Source organism: Amaranthus tricolor, chromosome 1 (assembly GCF_026212465.1).
Source record: "Amaranthus tricolor cultivar Red isolate AtriRed21 chromosome 1, ASM2621246v1, whole genome shotgun sequence".
Classification (NCBI taxonomy): Eukaryota; Viridiplantae; Streptophyta; class Magnoliopsida; order Caryophyllales; family Amaranthaceae; genus Amaranthus; species Amaranthus tricolor.
The window spans coordinates 37,824,460-37,841,306 of NC_080047.1; the positions used below are offsets into that span (position 1 = coordinate 37,824,460).

The window sequence follows — 16,847 nt, forward strand, 5'->3', positions numbered from 1 at the left end:
AAACCAAAAAAAATGTAAATCTTTATTTAAACTTAGATAAATCATCATCACATAATCAATAAGCTAACTAATTTAGCTATTATTCAACTAAATCCTCCCTAATAAGTCATATCCTATTATGGTTGAAGACTTTTAAATTTTATGAGTATATCTCAATCATCAATTATTATAATTTATTATTTATATATGGCTGTGTTTTTTTTAATAAAGGATTGTTTTGTATTTTGTAGTTTACAAGTTTTTATCCGTAACAAATAATGTCAATACTACAGGGGTGTAAACCCTAAGAATATTATCGTCCGCTCAAGAGTCAAGCTGTATTTTCGTCTTCTCTAATCATCGGCTATTGGGCTATTTGCTTAGGGCTACCAATTTTGAGAACAGAGCATCACTCTTTTGCCACATGCAGGTACTTTTTTTCTACAATTATTTTACAATTAGTTATCCAATTTTGAATTTTATAGTTTCCGATTGTTAATCGTATTGTTTATTTCTGATTTATTGTTGTATTGATTGAAATATATGGGATTATATGATTAGGGTTTATATTTTGTGAATTATGAAGGTGTAAATTTTTTTTACTTAGATGTATTAATGCCAACGGACTAATTCATTTGCCAAATAGCTAAATTACTTTCCTTGCTTTCGAATTTTAACCTTCTTTTGCTTTGAGGAAATTAGGTTTTATGTTGTGGGATTGTTTTTGTTGTTGTTTTGCTTTCAGGAGTTTTGTTCTCTTAATTGTTCTGCGTAAGAAATGATATTTTTAAAAGGGGGTGCAAATATGGCTTACCGGGGATTGTTTTTTGTGCAGATTTGAGAACTCAATTGATCAATCATGTCAACTTTTGCGAAGCCCGAAAATGCACTCAAGCGAGCTGAAGGTTGGTAACTCTAGAAGATGTTATTTTACTCAAAGTACTATCTTCCATTGTATTATACGATTAGAATGGCATGTAAAGCTATATACTCCTATTAGGAATTTTGTATGCTTTACGCTGTTGGTTTAATCTTTTTGTCTGGCTTGCTTTCCTCTGTGGGTTTCATGTGGAACGGTTTCTTTTCAAGTTGGGGTTAATATTTATGGTATACATGGTAGGAATTTTGTTTACTCTGCGTTGTTTGTTTAATCTTTTGTTTGGTTTTCTTTATTCTGTGGTTGTGTGTGGAACAGTTTCTTTTCAAGTCGGGGTCTTTGTTTATCTATGGTTCTTGTTGTCAAAACAATATCACACTCCCTTACCGTGCACTGTTTTCCCCTCTTCTATTTTGTCTTTGATGTGCTTTTCTTCGACCACATTTGTTGGGATTAAGCCTTTGGCATTGTATACACTTGTGCTAACTTTGTTCATTAACCCTGTTATGGTTTGATACAGAGTTGATCAATGTTGGTCAGAAGCAAGATGCGTTGCAGGCACTTCATGACCTTATTACATCAAAAAGGTATAGAACATGGCAGAAGACGTTGGAGAAGATTATGTTTAAATACATGGAACTTTGTGTCGACATGAGGAAAGGCCGCTATGCCAAAGATGGTTTAATTCAATATCGAATTGTGTGCCAACAAGTGAATGTGAGCTCTTTGGAGGACGTTATCAAGCATTTCATGCACCTTTCTACCGAGAAGGCTGAGGTTGCTCGTAATCAAGCTCAAGCACTTGAAGAAGCACTTGATGTTGAAGATTTAGAAGCAGATAAGCGTCCAGAAGATCTAATGCTAAGCTATGTTAGTGGAGAGAAGGGGAAAGACAGGTCTGACCGTGAACTTGTTACACCATGGTTCAAATTTTTGTGGGAGACATACAGAACCGTCCTGGAAATTTTACGTAACAATTCAAAATTGGAGAGTCTTTATGCGGTAAGTGCTTTATGGCCTTTTTAAGTGAACTTTTTAATTATTTGTTTCAGATGAATATTTTTTTTATGTGCTTTAATAATAATAATGTTTTCTTTGTTAAGATTACTGCTGGGTCCTTGTCAAATTTGTAATTTGTCTAGTTAAAAAGAGGACAGTATCCTGTTTGTAAATTTGAAACTTGAGCTAGGATTGGCAGACTTTCTATCTGATGTTTGGTAGTTTTTCTTTAGTTCCCTGGGGCTGGATTAAACCTACATGTCGTTTGCTTGTTAATCTTTTGGTTTAAAAGTTATCTATTATATATAGGACATCCTTACTTTTGGATATAGTCATTCTTCTTTTACAGTTTTTGCTAAATTTGAGTTATTAGGATATGTTGACATTCCATGGTTTGGTGTATCTGATTATAGTATTCATAAGATTTTGGTTTTTCTTTGTTATTTTTGTTTTGTTTTGTTTGGTTTTGTATGATAATAATTATACTTGAGCTCTAAAACTTTGTCGTATTGTTGTGCAGATGACAGCACATCGTGCTTTTCAGTTTTGCAAGCAATATAAACGTACCACAGAGTTCCGTAGACTCTGTGAAATAATCAGGAATCATTTGTCGAATCTGAATAAATACAAAGATCAACGAGATAGACCTGATTTAACAGCTCCAGAAACTTTACAATTGTATCTTGACACAAGATTTGAGCAACTAAAGATTGCCACAGAACTTGAACTTTGGCAGGTTAGACTGCAAGGAATCCTTGTTCTGTTACATTTCAAAATTTGTATTAGTGGGTTATTACTTGCTGGGTTCTATTGATTATGATTGCTATGTGTTGGCCCTGTCTTATCATCAATGATTGATGTGTGGTAATGTGGAGTGATAGTTTGGTGTTTGTAACATGAAACCTCTACTTTTCTTGGGGATTCAACTGTTGGTGGGGGCATTAAATGGTCATATGCATGCAAGCCCTCCTTTAAAGGAGAGGTTTGTTTCTATGCATAGTGCTAAAACAAGGCTGCATCATATTGTATCGCCCGATTTGTTACGGTTTTCATATTCATCGAACCAATAAGACCCACTTTGTAAAGGTGTAAACAACCGTGTTTTAAGCCAGCTCAAGTGACATCTCGTGGTCTTGATCGATGTTTGGTGGTACAAAAACCGCATCACACCTTTACTGCTTTACGAAATCACCACGATTGTTGTTGCAATCGTGGTGAACCTTCCTTTTTGCACCTTGTTTTACTAGAATTGATATTGCAGGTTTTGATAATTGATACATTTATACGATGAGCGAGAATTTGCAGGCTGTTTAAAATTCTCATTCAGTCCGTTCTAATGTAATGAGGTTGCTTTGCAAATGGCTTTAGGTTGGCTTTTAAGTTGGGCAAAAAGCCAAATACCGTGTTTGGTAAATGACTTTTTAGCTTCTTAAAAAGATAGATCTTAAGCCAAAATGAAAAAGCTAACTTGGTCAACTTTGGGCTTGGTTGCCCACTTTTTCTTTAGTATATAAATGGCCAACAATCAATACCTGAAAAAGCCAATAATCATTTGCCAAACATTAGCTATGCTTAAGAAAAATGACCCATCTTTTAATTTTTTTTCAAATTTTCATTTAGTCCATTATAATACAAAGCTTAAGAATAATGACCCATCATTTGAAGATCATAATAGTATACGATGTTGGGTTTAAATGTTTTGTGCAGTATTCAACTTTCCAGTGGAAATGATATATATTGGTAATTGGTATATTATTTTGTGATTGGATCACATTTATTTTTTAATAAAGCTCTTTTCCACTCTAGGAAGCATTTCGTTCTGTTGAAGATATTCATGGCTTGATGTGTATGGTTAAGAAGACCCCCAAGTCTTCTTTGATGGTTGTTTACTATGCCAAACTCACTGAGATATTTTGGATTTCCGGAGGCCATCTGTATCATGCATATGCTTGGCTCAAGCTTTTCTTGCTTCAAAAGAAATTCAACAAGAACTTGAGTCAAAAGGATTTGCAAACGATTGCATCATCTGTTGTTTTGGCTGCCCTTTCGGTTCCTCCTTATGATCATGCACGCGCTGCATCTCGTTTGGAACTTGAAAATGAGAAAGCGCGCAACCTGCAAATGGCGAATCTTATCAATTTTAATCTTGATCCCAAAACTGAGAGCAGAGAAGTGGTAAGTCAGATTGTTTTCCGTTACCATTTTTGAAACAATTAATATGTTGGTGTGTATCACCTATATTTCTAATCTAATAACATATCCATTGTTTAAATTTTACAGCTCTCGCGCTCAGCTCTTTTGTTGGAACTGGTACGACTTTCTCAATTGAGATATAGAGCACCATTATGGGTTTTAGAAGTTTTAAAATTTTCTTTTAACATAGTTTTATGTCATATGTTTTTGTTACTGGTAGGTGTCCAAAGGTGTAATGTCTTGTGTGCTTCCAGAAGTAAAAGATCTATATCATCTTCTAGAGCATGAGTTTCTCCCCTTAGATTTGCCTTTGAAGGTGCAGCCATTGTTGAATACAATTTCTAAGCTTGGAGGCAAACTTGCTTCAGCGTCTTCTGTACCAGAAGTGCAATTGTGTAAGTATGTTCCTGCATTGGAGAAGCTAGCAACCCTGAGATTGCTGCAGCAGGTGCACTGTTTATATTTCATAATCCTTTTGCTTCTGCAATATGGATAATTTTTACAGGTTTAGAGGTCGCTTGGTAAATGCCTTTGGGTTGGCTCATGACTTTTGGCTTTTTGGTTGTTCAAAAAGCCAAAAACGTGTTGGCTTTTAAGCCTAAATGAAAAAAATAACTTGTATTTTTACCAAAGATCTCCTCAAACAACTGGCTTATCCAGCTAGTTTAAAAAACCCACACTTTGAGCTAGTTAAACAAGTCAACTAAAACAACCAACAACCATTTGCCAAATACCTCGTAGTCTCTTTTAATATGCCATGGTATCCTTAACGATGTGTTTTATATTGCTAATACCCTGTTAACTTTTCTCATTCTCATTTTTCTGCATTGCAGCACGTGCATTTTTGCAAGTTTGGTTTAATGTATTAAGTTATGTTATCCTTCATTATTTATTTTTTGCATTTCACAATGCAGGCTTCTCAAGTTTATCAGTCAATGACTATTGAGAGTTTATCCAAGATGATTCCATTTTTTGATTTTTCTGTTGTGGAAAAAATATCTGTTGATGCTGTCAAGCACAAGTTTTTGACCATGAAGATTGATCACATGAATGGTGCTGTTTCATTCAGTATTTTGGTAAGCTATGCTATCCAACATATACGTGTCAGTCTCAGCTGTATTTTTTTTTTTTTTATAAATGCTCTTTTGTATATTTTTAGGATGATTAATCAGAATATTAACCCTATAGGCGAGGTGAGAAGTTAATTCTAGTAGTATCATTCTCTCTAATGTTTATTTTTGTTGTAATCGCACATCATGGCTACTCTTTCCTTCACCTTAGATACCAGAGAGATTGGTTTCTCTCCTTTTCGCTTCAAGTTAATTTTTTAGAATTGTGAGGGGGGTAATGCATAGATTTTCTAGGATACTCGTTCATTGAAGTACATCTCTCAGAATTTTTTTATAACAATAAGCAGACAATACTTAATTTCTAGAATTTGGTTCTTCTCTTTTTTGTTTGGTTCTCAAGTCATCCATTGATTTGGTTTGATCAATCGGTTGTTTTTGGAATCATCTTTTTTAAATTTTCAATGTTGATGTGATCCTTCGTTGATTGAATCTTGAATCCGCTATAAGGGATGCCCGACTAGTATAAAGTGTTCCCAACATTGTGATATAATTTTATGTATCTCGACTTATGGCGAAGTGTAGAGTTGACAAATGTTTGTACCTTCATTGTTCTTCTAAGTCTTATGGCTTAGTTGAGATTGTAACTTTCAAAATTTTTAGGGTCACGAGGTCAATCAGTTTGATCAAGTTTGTCGGTTTTGTGCAGGATCCCGAATCTGATACCTTCAGGAACCACCTCACAGTGTTTGCTGAATCTCTGAATAACGTAAGATCTATGATATATCCTTATGTAAACAAGGCTTCAAAGGTTGGAGATATTTTGCCTGGTTTAGCTGAGGTTGTGGAAAGGGAACACAAGAAGCTTCTTGCTCGTAAAATAATTATTGAACAGCGCAAGGAGGAACAAGAACGTCAAATTTTGGAGAAGGTATTTTCAAATATCTTTCTGCATATTATAGTTGGCGAGTTTAACTTTTTTGGAGACTTCATGTGTTTTGTGTGTTTAAGGAACGTGAGGAAGAGTTGAGGAGATTACAGCAGCAGAAAAATAACGAGGAAGCGGAGCAAAAAAGACTTGCTTTTGAGTTTGAAAGGAGGAAATTGCAGCGTATTCAAAAGGAAATCGAGGAGCGTGAGATTGAAGAAGCAAAAGCGTTGCTTCAGGAGAAGTTTGATAAGTTTGGCAAAAAAGTGAAGAAAACAGTTCTGGAGGGGGTGAGTGGTTTTTTTAAACGTATATTTTGATTTTTTTTGATATTTGGTATTTTGATTGTGTTGTTTATTTATTCAGGATAAGTTGACAAAAAAAGAATTGATGGAGCTGGCCCTCAATGAGGGGGTGAAACAGAAACAAGAAATGGAGAAAAAATTGCAGAAGTTAGGCAAGCAGATGGACTACCTGGAGAGAGCTAAACGAGAGGAGGAAGCTCCACTTATTGATGATGCATATCAAAAGCGCCTAGTGGAGGAACAGCTTTTGCATGAACGCGAGCAACAGGTTGATTTTTTAACTAGAATATACTTTATCCATGCAAAACTATATATAGTATTTACACCATCCATTTAATGAAAATTTGTTTAGAATATTCTATGCGTGAAAGTTAGTTTAAATATATAGTGTGTGCCTGTTATCAAATGCGGTTTTTACTTGTGAAAATCAACAATAATCCCACAAGATTACTTAAATTATCAAAGTTGAAGTTCTTGTAAATACTTTTTTGAAAGGAATGCATAGTTTGTTGGATGTTTGCATTGCTTGCTTTATAATATCTTTTGAATTTTTGGTTGTCATACTTATAAACTTTTGCTATTTCCAATGGTTTTTCAAGCTGGACAGAAGAAGGTGCATTTGATTAAGTTATACACAGAAGTGTGATATTATTCTGGGATGCTACAATATTGTTGACACTATTTGGAGACTTGAGTACATTTTCCAGGACAGTTTCATAGATAGGTGACAAATGGCCAGTTGAACGTTTTGCTGTTTGCATTTGTTGGACACTGGAAATTGCACATCCAAGAAATTTACTTCTCCCAAGAGTCCATTAGTGAAGTAACTGTTTAGTTTACCACCATATGAAGTGGCGCTTCTTAGGGGTGCAAAGTGTTACTTACTAAGGGGCGCTGATTACTGCCATGTTGTGGTTAGGATTTCCCTTCTCAGGAAATGCAATTTTTATTTTCTTATCTACCAAAAGCTTTCTAATTATACGCTTCCATAGGAATGAGACCTGTGAAGAACTTCAATTACACAATTTTCATTAGAGTTCATGTGCTATTATGCTGCACTTTGTAGATTATCTTTAATTTTTACAAATGCTTGTCTGTTGTAGATGACATTTGATAAGACATATGTCTCTTATTGTACTCATAAAAAATAGGCATTTTTGGTATTCAGTTTAACTTGTGGAAGGAGACAATTGGAATATTTGTCTTGGCATGGTTTTAGAAAGGAGATTCCAGTTGAATCATATTTTGGGGCAGACAAGTAACTCTGACTTAGATCTTATACCATCTTTGTCTTCAATTATTTGGATGTTGATATATATGCTACTCGAAGCTGAGACTATATTTCTGATGCTAGGATGCTCTTTTAAGGATACATATAGCTTGTTGTTGGTGCAAATGCTGTTGTCAACTTGTCTTGCAGTTTTATTGTTATTTTACATTTTTCTTAATAGAAGGAAACTGATCAATCTTGATTTAAAACATTACAGCTTGAGGTTGAACTCAGCAGACAACGTCATGATGGTGATGTTCAGGAAAAGAACAGACTAGCTCGTGTACTGGAAAACAAGGTTGGTAGCTCATCATTTGTAAATTACTGCATTTTGTAGATTTTCGAACTCTTGTTTATTTGATAATTTTTGAATTTTTGCAAATGCTTTTGCTCCTTGCCTAGTATATGTATAGATGCTGTGTCACTATATAATTGTATGTGAATCCTATTTCAGAATTGAATTATTCTGATTGGGAACGGAGTATTTGCGTTTCTTTTCGAGCTTGTAATTTTGGGGATTGGGATAAGATGTGACCAATTTTGATTTTAATGTTCACACCTTTTCATTGTTTTCAGAGGATTTTACAAGAAAAAATCGTGAACCGCCGCCAAGCTGAATTTGAAAGGTGGCGCCAGGAGAGGGAGGAGCATATCCGTGTAATTCTCCTAGAGCGTAAACAAGAAAGGGAAACTAAGCGCAAGATGCTGTTCTTTTTGAAGGCTGAAGAGGAAAGATTGAACAAGCTGCGTGAAGACGAGGAAATACGGAAGCGTGAAGGTACGCACACTATATTTTGATGCCGACCTGATGTGTCTACAATACATTTATCTCACAACTCATCTCGTACTCAACTAGTTATGCAATATAATATTGCTTGTTAATGTTTCTACTCACACCTTCAGAGGCTGAGAGAAGAAGAAAGGAAGAGGCTGAGCGCAAAGCTAAGCTGGATGAAATTGCAGAGAAGCAACGTCAAAGAGAGCGGGAACTTGAAGAGAAGGAGAGGCTGCGTAAACAGCAGATCCTTGCTGGTGAAGCTGCTCGTCCTTCCGAGACATCTGATAGGCCTCAGCCAGAGGCTGCACAAGTTGTTGCTCCTGCAGCAGCAGCTGCTGCTGCTCCTGCACCTGGGAAATATGTCCCTCGACACTTGCGTGAAAAAGCTGCTGAAGTTTCTAGCTCTTTGCAGGCTCCACCAGCTGAGCCTGATCGCTGGGGAAGAAGGGATGATCTCCGCCCTTCGGCTGATAGATGGCGAAGTGATGATCGTCAATCCTCGGGTTCTGGTGCTTTTGGTGGCAGTTCAAGGCCTCGCTATGTTCCTCCGCGTAGGGGTTCTTAAATTTGTTGACCACCGCTGCTACAATTGACATTACCGAGATCACTTGGTATTGTTCGCCTGTAACATGCTGCTGCTCTCAGAGACTCAGAGTTCTACCTCTTTCAATTTTGGTTTCAATGTTCGTATATGTATGCTGCTACTAGCTTAAACCCGTGCCATTGTTGTCACACATATTTGCATTAGACGTCGTTAAGTGCTATAGACGACGAGCTGTAGTTTTGTGGATTTCATTATCTAGATTTGGTCACTCTGAAGGATTATCTCCAAATCATCAACAGATTATAATTAATTTTGCATATTGGGTTTGAACCCTTCTAGAATTTTCTTGAGGATGCAGGTTAAATCAATACAAAATTCATCAGGTTTCGTTCTTTGATTGGTTTTATTTTAAGATTTTGAAGTTTAGTTTGAGGGTTGTATTGGAAACTTGTTGAAACATCCATCGTGTTGCAAACCTTATAATATTACTCATTTTTTTAATTTTGTAATAATTTTTTATTTAGTTTTGCTTTTCTATTTTAACGCATTCTTATTTTTAAAAGTGGTTTATATTTTTTCTAAATTTTAAAACGAATTCATTATCCTTTTCATCTCATACTTTTTCTTTTTTTTTTGTCTTATTGTCGTGCTAGAATTTCGTTATGTTATGTTTGGGAACGATGATTTTATTTGAAAATTTAGAATTGATTCAAATTTATTGTTTGACAAATAAAAAATTTTCAAATTTGAATTTGGATTAAATTTTACCATTGTTTTTAAAGTTAAAGTTGAGAATTTGAGAATGACTATTCAAACCTTGTTATTCTCAAATTTTTCATTTATGATTTCATAATTAAAATTTATAATTTGAAATGAAATACTTGTTTCCAAACACTAAATAACCAACTTTATTTTCTTGTAACATAATCAATTGAACAGAGTAAGTATAGTAAAGAAGTATAGAAACAAAAAGGTTGATGAACAATTGCATTATTACTCTAGCATTAAATGGCAATTGCTTAGAAATAATTGAACATTTAAATTGTATTGATGTTTTTTTACAGAGAGAAAAAAAACATATGAGAATTTTTTTTTTTAAAAAAAAAAAAGTTGAAAGACTAAATAAAAATAGAAAATATATTACAAATTCATGAAAATGGAGAGAGTATGTTTCTTTGTAAAATAAATACTTAAAACTCAAAAGAGATGAAGTGAGTCTTATTTCAGTTGAAGAAATGTATAAATGGTTTCTTTTATCATGAGTTCTTCATTGAGGGAAAAATCATATAGGTAGGAAAAATAATACTCCCTCCAATATCCTTTAAATGTTCTATTTGGTTTTTCAACACTATTTATCAATTACTCTTATTATTTTTAATCTATAAGTTAATAAACACAGTTAAGTGGGATCTTGTTTGATTCGTCTTATTGTAAATTTTATTAATATTAACTTTTTATATTTTTACTCAAGCACAATTAAAAATATTTAAGATTGAAAATCTGCGTTGACAAATTTACCAAAATCAAATGGAACATTTAAAAGGTATTGGAGAGAATGCAAAATTAGGATGTACCATAATCTTAGATAAATTTTAATAAGCAAATTCAAAATTATAATAGAATGTGTACGTCCCTCTAGAAAATTTGGTAAACATAAGTACACGAATATTACATTCTAACGCATCTATTGGTCACCTAAGAATTCCAAAATTTGTATTTTCTCAAATGTCTTGTCTAATAAATTCTAAAAAAAAAAAAAAAAAAAAAAAAAAAAAAAAAAAAAAAAAAATCTCGTCTAATATGAGAAACTCAGATAAAAAGGTTGGTTAAAAGTCTCTTAATGACTAGACCAAAAGACTGATAACTAAAGTGGTTTATAATAAAAATATAAAATGGCTCAAGATTTTATCATTTTTCATAGAACCTCTGTTACCTTTCCTTAGCCTTCGTTCATCCATGATATCACCAACCACTCCATTTTAGCTACTATCTTGCCCCGAACACCTTAATGTATCTCATGCCTTTCTTCTATTATTGTTTGGTCTATTTCTAATCTATTTTGTCTCATAGAATGTTCATCATCATCATTATTATACTCAGTGCATCCCGCTCATAGAAAACTTTGATCAGGATCTGGGGAAGAAAGAAAGACGATAGCTCATACCCATAGAGGAGAGTGCAGTCAAAGAGTTCCTTGGCTCAAGAAAGGTCTTTAAAAAGAGTGAAACCTGCAACTTATAAATAGAATAAATAGAATACGTACAAATCACTAAAAATAAAGATAAAAGTAAGGAAGGAGGTAAAGAGCGATAATTAAAGGCAACGAACAATGACAAACGATGGGTAAGAGGGACGGGTTTAGTAATCTAAGACATGAATAAGACGCCTTCAAATGTCTCTATCCCTGGTCAGGTACTTGGAAAGGTGAAGTTCATGCATGTCACTTTTAATCTGTTCCTCACACGTTCTCCTAGGTCTTCCTCGACTTATCTTGCCCTCCACTATGATGCACCCGATCTTTCTTACTGGGGCGTCATGTGTCTTTCTTTGCACAAGCCCAAACCATCTCAACCTGTTCTTCCGCATCTTTGCGGAGAGAGGTGCAACCCCTAACTTCTTTGTAATAGTCCGGGTTAAAGTGAACCGGATAAATTCATACAAGTATGAATTTCGGTACACACATCAGACATTAAATTAAACCACTTCTAAGATCGACGACGTTCTAGTGATAAAGAAGTAAAATTGTAATTACGAAATAATAAAACAGCGAAAGTCTAAAATTACAACTTGAGAACCCACTGGCCTCTTCAAACCAAATACAATCCAATTCAAAATGTACTTACTGAAATAAAAATAATAAAGTTTGGATGGATAAAAATCTAATAGTAATTCTGGGCACGATAGTCTGCTCGACTACAGTAACTATTAGAAGAGTCCTCACACACTAGTCCCCACCTGCAAGTCAACTTACTAGTCGTCGAATGACAACATCATAGCAAGTTCCAAAACACATAACAATACACGTCAGAGACAACATACAATGTATTTTATGAGTTACATACAAGCAATGAGTTCATCCTAGCATGCGAAGGCTCTATTAGTTAAATGTCACGTTTGACTTTCAAACTCCAAATCATGTCGTTGCACGTCCAGTTCGGGTCGACAGAGTATTCTCAAAATTTTGGAGGAATACACAAGGGAGAGCTAATCTCAAGACAACCTCCGACCTAAGACGTTGCCCGTCCTATTCGGGTCGTCAAAGGCAAAAGTATGCATACTCCCATGGTGACCGTAATGATCCAAAAATGTCATAGGAACAATAACAATGATATTCCAATTCCAATTAAATAGCCCCAATTTGGGTAACTACACAACCATCCTCAAATTTCAATTTAAAACTCTTTACAAATTATTTTGGGGGTTTAAATCTTACGTGATATACAACATCACAATATAGAATGAGTACAACATTACTTTACATAATCGATCACAAATGTACAGTCTAAGCGTGTACCTTAGTAGCACGATTAAAGCAACTCAAACGCTTCGCGATTTGAATCTCAACCTCTTATGAATCGGGGTCCTAAACAAAACACACATACAAAAATCACGTATTAGAACGTCTTTACACATTTAATCCACTCCATACCATTAAGGCACTACAAAAACATTATAATTTTAAATGATTTCACCCAAATTTCAAAATTTTCAAAATTTAAAATCTAACCAGTAACTTAAACGGCCATTTCGGACAGTTTAGAAAATTTAAACGGAAAATCTGACTTCGCCACTGCGTCCGGAAGGCATCAATTACCTTGGGTATCAAATTTCATAATTTCTAACATCCATTTACTATTTTTAATAAATTTTAGCGTTTAACGAGTTTTGATTACAACGGATATGTGAAAAGACAACAAAACACACTCGACATCTCGGATCGGGGCACGACTGCCGAGACAGTAGCTGCTGTCCCGTTTTTTTTATATATATTTTTTTTATTATATAATCCTTTTAATCTCATCCTTATAATTACATGACTAAACCACAATACATACAAACCCACATTCACTACTACTAATTGAATATCAATAGTGAACCAACCAAAACTCTTAACACTTATACAACTCAATATATATATATACATCTACTCATATACAAAACTTCATTATTAACCCAATTCATAATCAAGACATGAAGAATCATCAAATTAAAATATTCCCACAAATCATAAATCAATTTTTTTTTCCCTTTTAACATAAAAGAAAAATCATGAACCCATAAGTTGTGACAATTAAATAAAATAATTCCACAACACTTAATTCTCTTAACAAATTAAGATTTTATTAGAGAATCATAATCTAAAAACAACTTCCTCAATCAAGATATATAAACACAATCCTTCAAGCAAATTAAATTTTGTTAAAGAATTATAAACTCATGAGTGACTATATAAATTGACCCATATATTTAAATTCCTTCTAACAAATTAAAATTTTGTTAAAGAAATATAAATCATAAGAACTTATTTAAAATCAACATGAATATAATTCTTATAACAAATTTAAATTTTGTTTAAGAATTACTAATCATGGAAAGCAATAAAAAAAATCACGAATTCATCCTATTAACAAATTAAATTTTGTTAAGGATTTATAAATCATAGAAACTATATAAAATAACTCATGAATTAATTCTTCTAACAAAATCAAGATTTTTGTTAAAAATTATAAATCATGGAACTATATAAAAAAACATCATGACAAAAATTCCTCTAACAAATTAAGTTTTGTTAAAGAATTGTAAATCATGGGAAAAGAATTATATAAAATAACTCATGACATAATTCTTCTAACAAATTAAATTTTTGTTAAAGAATTAGAAATCATGAAAACTAAAAAAAAAAACATACACATAAACACAATTCCTTATAACAAATTAAATTTTTGTTAAAGAAATGTATAATTTATGAAAATAACCAAAATAAAACTAAGAACAATAATTCTTTTAATACAAATAAAAACAAAACTTTGATTAAAGAATTAAAATTTCAAACCTTACAATTTCAAGGATTGAAGATTGATTAATACAATTGAACACCCAAAACTCAACTTAAGAATTTGCCTCACTTTTTCTCTCAATACCCTACGTTGGCTGAAAATTTTGAGATAAAATGAGAGAAAATTTTCTGATTTTTTTGTTGTGAGTAAAAATTCAAAGTAAAGCTTAATTATCTATCTTAATTCCACTCCTTAAAGCCTAACGAATTACCCCCTTAATTCGCATTAAGGGAGGAGTTACAAACTCCCCAAAAGTCACTCCAAAACCGGCTCCCCCTTCCCAAAATTATTATTATTATTATTATTATTATTATTATTATTATTATTATTATTTATTATTATTATTATTATTATTATTATTATTATTATTAATTAATTAATTAATTATTAATTGTTCGGTTTAATTGTTAGACGAAAAGTCGTTACGCGATAAACTTGTTACGCGATAACACGCGCGTACCACTTAAATAATTAATTTAAGTTAAATAATTAAACAATCAAATAACTAATTAAATTAAATAATCAAATAATTAATTAAATTAAATAATTATATTTTTTTTCGATATTTTAACGGGGTGTTACATTCTCCCTGAACTCCTGGTTTCTTATCCTATCCATCATAGCATTACCACACATCCACCTCAAAATACGCATTTCTGTTACTTCCATCCTCTGTTCGAAAACCTTCTTTACGGGCCAACAATCTGTCCCATAGAACAACGCCAACCTAATTGCAACGCGGTAAAATTTACCTTTTAATTTCCTCGGGAACTTTTTATCACAAAGCACCCCGGAATCTGCTTGCCACTTAAGCCAACCCGCTTTTATACGATTAGTAACGTCTCCATCAATCTCCCCATTACTCTGAATCACCGAACCCAAATATTTGAACTTGGACGTACATGCAACAAATTCTCCCCCTATGGTCACCTCTGGCTCCCCTATCGATTATCTCCCACTGAAATTGCATCTCAAGTATTCTGTCGTCGTACGACTTATGCGGAACCTGTTACCCTTCACTCTTCCAATTTACTATTAGCCTTCTCCTTTGTTTCTGCGACCAAGACTATATCATCGGCGAAAAGCATGCACCATGGTACAGTCTCCCAGATGGATTTCGAGATTTCCTCCACAATAACCGTAAAAATGAAAGGACTTAGTGCTGATCCCTGATGTAGTCCCACTTTAATTGGAAAAGACTCTGTCATACCCACCGATGTATGTACGTTAGTCGACACTTTGTCATACATGTCCTGTATTACTTCTTGTATCTTCGTGAAACACCTCTATTCTTGAGGCTATCCCAAAGGATGCTTCATGGTATGCTACCGTACGCTTTCTCCAGGTCAATGAACACCAGATGCAAATCCTTTTTTCGCTCCTTATACTTTTTCATTAGTCTCCTCAAAAGATGAATTGCCTTGGTGGTTGATCTTCCCGGCATGAATCTGAATTGGTTCTCTCTAATTACTGTATCTCGTTTAATTCTTTTCTCAATCACTCTTTCCCACAGTTTCATAGTGCGGCTTAGAGGTTTGATCCCTCAAAAGATACAAATACCTCAATCTGAATGTTATCAGGTCCAACTGCCTTTGATCCCCCATATTTTTGAGAGCTTCTCCTACTTATGTCGTGGTAATATCAATAATCGACTCATGATCTTGTGTTCTTTGGATGTCCGAAGTTTTTCGAATTCCTCCTTTGGACCCCTAGTCTCATTGAGCAGTTGGGAAAAATATTGATGTCCTCTTGTCTAAGGAGTACTCGTCCACCTTCATCCTTAATGAACTTCACTGTCCCTAAGTCCTTCTACCTAGATCTTGCTTTTGCCAACTTAAAAATATACTTCTACCCTTCTTTGGTATCAAGTTTTTGATAAAAGGCTTCAAACGCACGATCTTTTGCCTCCACTATTGCTTTCTTTGCCGCCCGTTTTGCTTCTTTATACCTCTCTTTCTTATGTGTCCTATCCTCTTCCTCCGTGCAAGCCATGAGCTCCTTGAATATCCTATTTTTGTCCTTTATCTTCTTTTGCACTTCTTCGTTCCACCACCACGACTCTTTGTACACCTTTGGGTTCCCGTCGACACCCCTAAAGTCTTATTTGCCACCTTTTTAATGGTTTCCGCCATGGTCGCCCAAATTTGATTTGCATCATCTGCTATACTTGGGTAGCCTGCTTGATCTTGCTTGACAAGGTTGCGACCATATTCTGTTTAAGTCTATCTCACATTTGATTTGCATTGTCTCATAGAATGTTAATCTTTCTTATTTTCACAATGTCCAATATTTCAATCGTAGTTGGTATCCTTGATTTTTCATTAACCTCCTATATTTAAAATCTATATGCGCTTAGTCTTGTGATACCACACTCGGGTAGCCTTTGTATACTTCCCACTAGGCCACTACACTAGGCCTAGAAAGTTTTATGTGTTACTTAATAGGGGACGTCCACAATATCCGTTGTCACAAATCTACCAATCACTCTTTCTTTATTCGAACTTGGGATCGACAACGAAGATAAAATATTAGTTGGAGACAAGGTCGACTTTGTAGCATGAGCCACATGAGCTATAGCTCAAGGCCCATTATTTTAAGGGTCTAAATTTATTTAATGTATACACTTTTTTAATTATTTATTATTATTTTCTTAAAACACCAACATGTGTTAGTCATTGTATAACTCATGTCAAAAATTTTCATAAATAATAGCTAATCATTACTTTGTTAATGACTACATAGTAGCATTTTTCAATTATTATTTTTGGGTTAATAGTTACTTAGTATTCTTTGGTATTTTCTTTTCCAGAGAAAATAATTATATCTAATTAGCCAAGTACATATTTTGTT

The 16,847-nt window shown here is 34.0% G+C and overlaps 1 protein-coding gene across 1 annotated transcript; it reads left to right on the forward strand.

Annotated features, from left to right (window-relative positions):
- Window positions 1–225: 225 nt before the first annotated feature.
- On the forward strand, window positions 226–9,441 carry LOC130816779 (eukaryotic translation initiation factor 3 subunit A-like). Its single transcript, XM_057682871.1, has 14 exons — window positions 226–409; window positions 815–884; window positions 1,377–1,858; window positions 2,376–2,591; window positions 3,662–4,030; window positions 4,136–4,165; window positions 4,269–4,496; window positions 4,963–5,124; window positions 5,825–6,046; window positions 6,127–6,333; window positions 6,410–6,616; window positions 7,836–7,916; window positions 8,195–8,396; window positions 8,522–9,441. The coding sequence occupies exons 2-14, from the start codon at window positions 839–841 to the stop codon at window positions 8,959–8,961; spliced, it is 2,892 nt and encodes a 963-aa protein (XP_057538854.1). The 5' UTR covers window positions 226–409; window positions 815–838; the 3' UTR covers window positions 8,962–9,441.
- The last annotated feature ends 7,406 nt before the right edge of the window (window positions 9,442–16,847 follow it).